The sequence below is a fragment of the Primulina tabacum genome, chromosome 6, assembly GCF_025594145.1.
Source record: "Primulina tabacum isolate GXHZ01 chromosome 6, ASM2559414v2, whole genome shotgun sequence".
NCBI classification, from domain to species: Eukaryota; Viridiplantae; Streptophyta; class Magnoliopsida; order Lamiales; family Gesneriaceae; genus Primulina; species Primulina tabacum.
Window position 1 is genome coordinate 33,676,651 of NC_134555.1, and position 10,000 is coordinate 33,686,650.

The 10,000-nt window shown below is 41.2% G+C and overlaps 2 protein-coding genes across 2 annotated transcripts in view; both read right to left on the minus strand.

The window, feature by feature from the left end:
* Positions 1 to 868: 868 nt before the first annotated feature.
* Positions 869 to 1,853, minus strand: LOC142550188 (uncharacterized). The gene is given in 4 exon segments (XM_075659425.1): positions 869 to 998; positions 1,000 to 1,035; positions 1,104 to 1,218; positions 1,802 to 1,853. Coding segments are annotated over 4 exon segments (333 nt in total).
* Positions 1,854 to 7,189: 5,336 nt separating this feature from the next.
* The window catches only part of LOC142549256 (NAD(P)H-quinone oxidoreductase subunit H, chloroplastic-like), a 4,709-nt gene continuing 1,898 nt past the window's right edge, over positions 7,190 to 10,000 (minus strand). Inside the window, exon 1 of the mRNA XM_075658104.1 lies at positions 7,190 to 10,000. This exon is cut by the window's right edge and continues 1,898 nt beyond it. Coding sequence (XP_075514219.1) covers positions 9,147 to 10,000 — 854 coding nt within the window. The 3' untranslated portion in view covers positions 7,190 to 9,146.

Below are 10,000 nucleotides of genomic sequence, written 5' to 3' on the forward strand. Positions count from 1 at the left end.
AACACTAAACCGAAAGTCTTGGTTTCAATGACTCCCCAAGCCATGACCTATTTGATCCTTCAGAACCAGCTTCAGCATTGAGTAAAGAAAAGAAGAATTCACTATTGGATCCTAGCCGGGTGGACATAAAAATCTTCACTTTCATGAGCAGGAGTTTAGGAATCGGGTGTAGGTGCTGGCCATTCCATAGGCGAGAGACCCGCTGACCCACTCGTGGTTTTATAAGGGGAGTTGGTAAAAGACAACAGGTTCAAGACAAAGGTATGGCACGGGAGATGGAGCGAAAGCACAAGGCCAGTTCTCATCAACTGAGAGCTCCAAGAGAGGGAAAGCAGCACAAGGTTAGTTCCGTGAGAACCTATCAATGCTTTGCAGAGGAGAAAAACTTTGATTCTTCCCGAAGGTCTTCCTTGCATGCTGAAGTGAACTGGGGCGGTACCAACTACGACTAGAAAGCGGTCACTCCTGTCAATGAATACCATTCATAGCTGTCCATATTAGTAACATAGCCGTAACTTCTTTGTTTTACTGCTCGAGGTGGTGATAGCAACTATTTACTTAATTAGTTGCTTGCATAATGCTCTTCCTATTTGTTTTCTCGGCTTTCTTCTGCCGAACTGAACGAAGACAGTTTCTCTCCCCTCTTATTGCACTGATCTCTTCTCTTTCACTCTCTTTCTTCATTCAGGAAAGGTGAAGATTGAATCGGGAACAGAAAACGAAGCAGGAACTGACTTGTCCTTTGGTCGAGTTTGCTTCACTTCCTGCGACAGCTAACAAGGGGCATTTAGCACAACTTCATTCCGCTCGGGCCTCTCTTTGGAGAGTCCCTTCTTTCCAATCAATAAATATAGTGCTGGCTCGCTATTCATATTATTTCTGATTGGCCGGTACCAAGAACTCCATTTTCAATGAATCCTGGGTCTGGGCGCTTAGCAGCCCCTACTTTCACATTTCTTCCTATAAAACTACTTGGTCTACTTCCATTTAGGCTGAGATGGCTTTTCTTTCGACGGATTGATCCGGACTTCCCCATTCGCAGGAAAGAAAGAAAAGACCTGAATCCTACTGAAGCTGCTAACATAGACTGAGCAGATATTGACCTATGAGATTTGTACACTTCGGCTTGGAACCTTCCTTTGGTTCGTGCTCGCACGGGCCGTTTCTCTGCCAATCTCGAATTAGAATCTTTGCTTACCCGTGGGCAATCCATCAACACTCATTCCCCTCTGGAACAAAGACAGATTCGAAATCTCTAGCTTACTAAACCCTTCTCTCTAGAGCCTTTTTCCTTAACTCTTCCGCTCCGTTCCACTCCTGAGTCTTTCTTCTCCAGTAGCAGCTGTCTTTGGGTAGTAGAGTCCTCGTCTGCTTATTCGCTAGCCTCTCTTGCTTTGCGTTGGAGGGGTGGTTTAGTTTATTCAAAAAGATACCTGCCTTCTATTCAGCATAGAAAGTAAGCTGGTTAGCTTATCTATGTTCGCTTACACCTTGGCCTTCTAGGAAGAATTTCCAGTACTGTGGATTTCCGACTTTGAAATGTTGTTACTTTATGGGCTTTCTTCCTTCAATCAACACCTTCTGAAAACTCAAGTTTGAAACCTTGCGGAAGTGAGCTCTTTTGAGTGGGGAGGAATAGTGTGGGAAGGGAGCGAGACCAAGCCGAGCCACTAGGAGAGTAAGTCCTTCCCACGTGTCAAGTTGAATAAATGAATGCAAAAGAGATCAACCTGCTTTATTTTAGGCCGCTGGCGGCGCAGAACGAACTAATCCGCGACCAGCAAGTTTTGCGAAAGCGAACTGAATGGAAACTTTCCAAAAATATTGCTGAAAATGAAAGAAATAAGGTCCATTTTCCCACGTAGTTCATCGGTAAAACCAACGATTCTCTTCTCAAAGTAATAAAGATATCTTTTTATAGTTCTTCTTCTATCAATGCAATGAAAGAACCACCCTTTCCTATTTGTTTGTCCTGTCAGATAGAAAGAAAATTAGACCCCAAAGAGCCCTTCTTTACTACTTTAGGGGGTGGGGGTGAAGGCGGGGGGGTTTACATACAACCGAGGCAAAATGGTTTATGATTGAATCTCAGAGGCATTCTTATCATTTGGTAGATCCAAGTCCATGGCCTATTTCGGGTTCACTCGGAGCTTTGGCAACAACCGTAGGAGGTGTGATGTACATGCACTCATTTCAAGGGGGTGCAACACTTCTCAGTTTGGGCCTCATATTTATTCTATATACCATGTTCGTATGGTGGCGCGATGTTCTACGTGAATCCACGTTGGAAGGACATCATACCAAAGTCGTACAATTAGGACCTCGATATGGTTTTATTCTTTTTATCGTATCGGAGGTTATGTTCTTTTTTGCTTTTTTTCGGGCTTCTTCTCATTCTTCTTTGGCACCTACGGTAGAGATCGGAGGTATTTGGCCACCAAAAGGGATTGGGGTTTTAGATCCTTGGGAAATCCCTTTTCTTAATACCCTTATTCTCCCTTCATCCGGAGCTGCCGTAACTTGGGCTCATCATGCTATACTCGCGGAGAAGGAAAAACGAGCAGTTTACGCTTTAGTAGCTACCGTTTTACTGGCTCTAGTATTCACTGGCTTTCAAGGAATGGAATATTATCAAGCACCCTCCACTATTTCGGATAGTATTTATGGTTCTACCTTTTTCTTAGCAACAGGCTTTCATGGTTTTCATGTGATTATAGGTACTCTTTTCTTGATCATATGTGGGATTCGCCAATATCTTGGTCATCTGACCAAGGAGCATCACGTTGGCTTTGAAGCAGCTGCATGGTACTGGCATTTTGTAGACGTGGTTCGGTTATTCCCATTTGTCTCTATCTATTGGTGGGGAGGTATATGAAGGAACGAATTAGTGGATTGAGGAATGAAAGCTCGAAGACAAAGAGAACCGGGCTTTTCCAAAGTATTACTGCAGTTTTCCCACTCCCTTTGATTATCATATACAAAAAAGTCTTTTCCACTTTCTTACCAAATCTCTCTCTATTCTGGCACATCAATGAAGGGATCGAAGAGATTATGGCGGATCATGTTCACCAAGAAATGACTCGAAATTTGATCTTGGTCTATTTGAGATTGTTCCTTTTAATCGTAATCAAAGATGTTTTCTTGTCTCTCGTTTCTTTTCTGAACAAATCGAAGAACCTAATGGATCAAACTCATCCTTGGCTGCTACGAAAGATATCGATCTTGCATTTCGGAAAAAGCATTCTGAAATTGAGCCTAAGACTGAGAGGAAAGAAGCTCGTCTTACCGTTTCTTTCACGGTTCAGCCCCCTTACTAGGATAAATCTTTGATTTGATTCATGGCCGTAGTCAAGACAGTCCGAAGGTAACAGCAAGCTACGGCTTCAAAGCCAAGCCCCGAAAACTCCAGTACGCTCCTGCTTCATTTTTTGTTCAAATAGTTTCAAACTAGGCCCACGAGTAGATGAAAACAGATTGAAATGAATGTGCTAGTGCGCTTATGTCAGATAGGGGAGCTTTCAAAGCGTGTCATTGAGGGTTGCGGGGCATGTAGCTTCTTTTATTTTGGGTTGTTAAAAGCGGATTCCGCTGGTTCAAGAATAGATGCTTTCTTCCGTGCCTTCCTTGGCTTGGCAGTATCATCTGCTTTAGTGGCAGCTGCGTCTCTTTCGGCTTCTGATTCGGATTTCTATTTGGGTCGGAATCTTGATAGGTCTCGGAATTCGCTTGTGAAAGAGCTTCTACTGAAGCTTATGCGTTTGTTGATGCAAATTCGTTTGATCTATAGCACCTCTTGCTTTAGCTGCGATTTCAGAGTCTTTTGGTTCGGAAGAACCCGGAGCTCCTAGCTCGGGATAACCGGGAAACTGCCGGCTAATCGTATGCCAGTGAATCATTGGATATTCGGGGCGAATCATATGTTGTTGAATTGCCCGCGTAACCATGAGGAAAGCGAATTGGTAACCGTCCTTTTTCGATATAATTCAGCTCCAAATCTAGGCTGAGTTCTTATAATAAAGCGAACAATTGTACGACCAAAGGCACCCAGCCAGAACTAGGCGCGAAAGCAGCCAAGCAGAAAGAAGAAGGCGTAGGGTGGGATCGATTAAAGGCAGTTCGTCCACACTTTGTGTTGTTACAGGGTGAAAATACGAGCTATGCTTCTATGCTGCTTGGCGAGAAGTGAGGTTGGTTGATAGCCGCGCCCAGTCTTGCTGTTAAAGCTGGTTAACTATACTTCCTACCTAGTGGAATCCTCTACTAAGTGAAAAGGGAGCCCCTAAGGCCACACGCCTACCTGAGCCTAAAATCTTTGGAAAAGGAAGAACAGGGGTGATCCGGACTTTAGACACGCACAGAAGGTGACGGCACAACCAGTATAGCAGGAAGGCAACATACTCATCATCTGTAACATCAGAGGATCAACGAGCTTTAGCGTTCCGAAATTGAAAATAATCCAAGAATTCCCTTGGACGTTGTTGGCCAAGAGAAAGGAATGTTTGGCACGACCAAAAGCGGGTGAACAGAGTCCCCATGAGGCTTCGAAGGAATTGAGGTGATGGCAGCAACATCAAGAAGACTTGGGGAAACCATACCAAAACGGAAATGATGCTGGTAGTAGACCAACTGAAAGAAGGTCGTATGTAAGAAGGGAGACATCTACCAACTTCTCCCCCAGTGGGAAATTCCATATCTTTTGGCCTATTCGAGCAGGTTATCGCTTCTGTAAATGCATCCTTCGGCCCGTTTTGCCATAAGTACCTCTCCTTCGGCGAAGCCTTTCTTACACGTGGGAAAAGAACTTCAACGCTCATGTTCTTCCTACTCCGATCTCGTTTCGGGTACACACTATACTCTAATAGTTGAGCTAGCAGGCTCTCTTTCCCTTACTTAAACTACTGAAAGTATATAGATTGAATCCCCTTGACTAGTAAAAGACTATAAGAAAAAAAAAGCACTAGCCGTAAGAGCTAGAGGAGCGAGGGCTGCCTCCTCTGCCTCCGAGTCTCAAATGGTGTGTGTCTGATCCCACACCTTCACCTGCCAAGACCTTTTCTCGCTCCTTGAGGAAGGAACTGACATACTTAAGATTAAGATACGAACGGGATTTCACCTTCCTTTGGGTGGCGGTGGCTAGATGCTATTGCTATTGAATTCGCTGCTATTGGACTTCTTTCAAGGGCTAGTAAGTCTCAGCCTTAGGGCAGTCACTTTTTGATTCCGAAAATAAACCGGCGTTAAACGCTTCTTGCTAACGTCCAACAAAGGAGAGAAGGAACCTGAAGGTATCAATCATATATAAATGATATGGCATAAGGAGGAGATGTAGTGATGAAGGTTGAACTTGGGCCTTGGCTTCGGTTCCATAGATGGGTTTTGTGGCGAACTCGAGTCAACAAGCTTTTAGCTTGGAAAAAGAATGGATAGGGTTGAATCAGCTGCGATTGCTCTTGGCTTGGTCTTCAAGCTGATTAGGATGTTGATTCTGCTTTATGCTATTTCATGGAATCTTAGAGAGACTGGAGTAGTTAAGAAGGAAGGGGGTGGACAAAGAAGCTGCGCCGGATCTTTCCTGAAAGCAAGGGAAGGAAAAGGATAACCTTTTAAGGAGTCTTCTTATCTTAGCTTTAAAGAGGCCTTGAAGGAGTGAAAGAGAGAAGAAATAGTAAGTAGAGATGGTACCACTACCACTAGGAGACAAGATCAAATAAAGTCACTTCACTCAAAGCTAGGTAAGCAATTGAAAGAAGTCTTAGCCTTTCATCATTTTCCGAAAGCAGTCTAACCCAGCAGTGTCTTCTCTTCCATCTGGCCTTTCCGAGGCGGTTGCACGAGCCAATGTTGTCAATAAGCTTCTTCATCGGTGACATATGTGGTCTTGGGTTCCCCTGGGCGAGTAGGCTAGTAACCTACTGCAGCGGATCTTTGCCAAAATGAAGAGGTCCGATGTCCAGAGGCGGAACATCGGTTATTATATTAGTATAGGACCGTCGTGGGACGGGATGCTAGGTTCTGTACTCTGATTTTCTGTTTTAATCTCACTCCACCTGATAAGGTTGGTGTGCCTTACTATATGGGGTCCTTGGTTAACTTCCAAAGTGTCTTCCTATGGTCAACCACGAGATGAATCATGTGGGCGAGTCCTAAGGGGTGTTCAACCTTCTGTAGGTCTGGGATGGGAGTGCGTAAGCACTAGTAGCACAGGGTGTCGCGGAAGCCCTTGGGAGGACCTCGGGTCTAGTCCCTAAAGAGGAAGCTCGATTAATCATCGAACCATGCGTACGTTATTCTCATCCCTACTTAAGGTGTCCCCAATTAGGTGGCAGAGAATCATGGATGACTCTCGGATAATGAGGTCATACTTGAATAAGGTTATCCTCATTATCACTGATGGACTAACTAAGGAACTCCGTATTGGAGCGTACTTGTTTTGCCGATCTAAAGTTAGGTAAGAAGTCTGGATGGTTGTTTACTGCGCTTTATTTAAAGCAGTGTGCATCATATTTACAGATTGCCTATAGGGGGTTCCTCGGCCCCCCGACCTTCTACCAGTTCCGGTCTCTTTAACGCGGTCAGGGTATCCTAGGATTATTCCGTCCTTTCATAGACGAATGATGTATAAAAGGGACGAAAAGGCACTGGGTTTAAAATAGATCTTTCATTCTTTTCTTTGTCTAAATTAGCAAAGAGAGTTTCGAAAGATACGTTTAAATAAATTAGATCGCCGTGGGATAATCCTGAGGAGGTACTTAGTCAAATGAAGGAGAGAATATCTATATCCAAATCACTCCTTCTAAGATAGAAGCCTTGGCTTCCCACGATTCCCCTTCACCAAGGGATGACATGGGATTCAACCTGGAAGGCTTTGCCTACACACCAGATCAGCTCGTAGTGTTTGTTGACTAGAATTTAAGAACTCAATTAACATAGGGAACATATCGAATATCTATAACTAAATAGATACTTGTTTCGTTCTCTTGTTTCAGATAAGTTGTGAATAGGGAATTCTTTTACAGTGAAAGAAGTTGGGACGAAGTTGTTAATAATAAATTACCTAGCGAAATAGGTAAAAGAAATTTCTATCCAAGATTTCAAAGTTGGTCTATTCTCAGTCTCGGTAAAGTCCATCTTGTTGCAATAGAAATGAACAAGAACAAATAAGTTTTAGCTAATGTAATAAAGATATCGATTATTGTTCCAAAAACCTTACTTTTTTTTTTAATGTCAAAAAGCTCAGGAACGAATATGTATGGAATAGAAAGATTCCAACCCCCAAAGTAAAGAACTGTTACAAATAATGAAGAAACAAGTAGATTTAGATATGAAGCAACGTAAAATAAACAAAATTTGATACCTGAATATTCGGTTTGATAACCTGCTACTAATTCTTCTTCTGCTTCTGGTAAATCAAAGGGTAATCTCTCACACTCGGCTAGAGAAGAAATTAGAAAAACTATAAACCCTATAGGTTGTCGCCACAAATTCCACCCCCAAAAACCATATTTTGACTGCGCTTCAACTATATCAACTGTACTTGAACTATTAGATAATCATAGTCGACGCTAACATCACTGCTCCTGTCGCTATTACAGAATCGTACATGAGATTTTCACCTCATACGGCTCCTCATAGGTCACAAATAAGGACCTTTCTACATTATTTTTTTGTGGTTATAAGATCGCTCGAGAGTCAAATGCTTATTCTAAGGTTTCGAATTAGACCAATGAAATTCTGTCTGCTAGATTTCGAATAAATAAAGTGCTTCTGAATTGATCTCATCTTTTAAGAATTTTCATTTTTCTTTGTTGAATAAAAAAAGGCTTTTTCTACGAATATCACATAGATATCTCAACCTATCATTTTCGATTACGAAAAAGAATTAGCAATTGCATTTCATAATAAGAATTCTATCTTTCTAAATAAAGATAGGTATGAATAAAAAAAAAGATCTCTTTTTGCAATTCTAGTCTTTCTATTTTATTTCGTTCCTATTCTCCTTTCTCAAAAAAAAGGGGACATTATCCAAAGTAAAAGATTTCTTCGTTCTTGATAGTTATTTACTTAATCGGTGGATAGGAACATACTCTAGATCGAAATTGTGGGGGGTACTTCTTAATCATTTCTACCAACTTAAAGCCCGAACTCAAATTCCTTTTCTATAAAGAAATATCCTATTGGATAATTTCCAGAATCTCTATTATTAATCCTTTGTGTATCTTGGTCTTCCTAACCATCCACTCATTTTGTTTGAATCTCCCATTGGGGCAATCGCTATGTTAATAGATGGTAAAAACCCCATAAGTTGATCTTTTGAACCCGCTTCAAGTCATGATGACTAATCAACTAATCTTGGGGTAAACAGTCTCGACTGCTTATGTCTTTACTTTCACTTAATTCTTGTACATAGGAAATGAGATTGAATTCCTTTAACAGCAAATCTTTAAGCCGTTTTATTTCACTCATATAACTATCTGGTTTATTTTATCAACCCCAATGATGAATAAAAAAATAGAAAATAGATATTCAGTTCATTTCACTTTCTTGCTAGAAATAAAAGAAATAGGGGAATTTTTATGTCTCACTGAATCACACGTAGAGATATTGATAATACACATAGAGTTAATGGTATTTCATAACTAATTGATTGAGCAGCAGCCCTTAATCCACCTAAAAAGGAATATTTCTTATTTGATCCATATCCCGACATAAGAAGTCCAACGGGAGCAAGGCTTGAAACGGCGATCCATAAAAAAACACCAATACTAAGATCAGCTAGAATAAGTCGATAGCTAAAAGGAATTACTGAATAACTTAGTAAAATGGATATGACCGCTATGGATGGCCCGATACTGAATAAACGAGTATCGCCTCTAGATGGAAGAAGATTCTCTTTGAAAAGTAGTTTTGTACCATCTGCTAGAGCTTGAAGAATTCCTAAAGGCCCAGCGTATTCAGGTCCAATACGTTATTGTATTCCTGCAGATATTTCTCTTTCTAACCAAACAATTACTAGTACACCTAGTGTGATTCCTAATACAAGAGTCAAAATAGGGACAAGCATCCATATGATCCTATAGACCTCTTTTAAGGATTCCAATCTGGAAAAAGAATTGATAGTTTGTATTTCAGTTGTATCAATTATCATTTCAACGATCAACTTCTCCCATAATGATATCTATGCTACCTAGTATCGTCATAATATCAGCCAATTTCATTCTTTTAACTAACTGAGGAAGAATTTGCAAGTTGATAAAACCCGGTGGTCGAATTTTCCATCTCCAAGGAAAAACACTCCGATCTCCTATCATAAAAATTCCCAATTCGCCTTTTGGTGCTTCAACTCTTACATAAAGTTCTTGTTTCGACAATTCAAAAGTTGGAGAAGGTTTTTTACTAATAAATCGATATTGAAAATCATTCCATTCAGGGTTTTTTATTCTATCAAAGCGTCGGATTTCTAAATTCTCATAGGGTCCCCCTGGAATTCCTTCCAGGGCCTGTTGAATAATTTTTATGGATTCTGTCATTTCACTGATTCGTACTAACGCTAATGAATCCCCTTCTTTTTGCCATTGAACCTCCCAATCAAATTCATCGTAACACTCATAACGATCAACTTTACGAAGATCCCATTGTATTCCGGAAGCTCGTAGCATTGATCCTGATAAACCCCAATTTAGTGCTTCTTCTGCGCCAATAATGCCTACGCCTTCAACTCGTTCTAAAAAAATAGGATTCCGTGTAATAAGCTTTTGATATTCAGCAACCCCGGTTAAAAAATAATCGCAAAAATCCAAACATTTATCTATCCAGCCATGAGGTAGATCAGCAGCTACTCCTCCGATACGAAAATAATTATGCATCATGCGCATACCGGTGGAAGCTTCGAATAGGTCATATATCAATTCTCGTTCTCGAAAAATATAGAAGAAAGGAGTCTGTGCCCCAATATCTGCCATAAAAGGGCCAAGCCATAACAAATGGGAAGCGATACGACTCA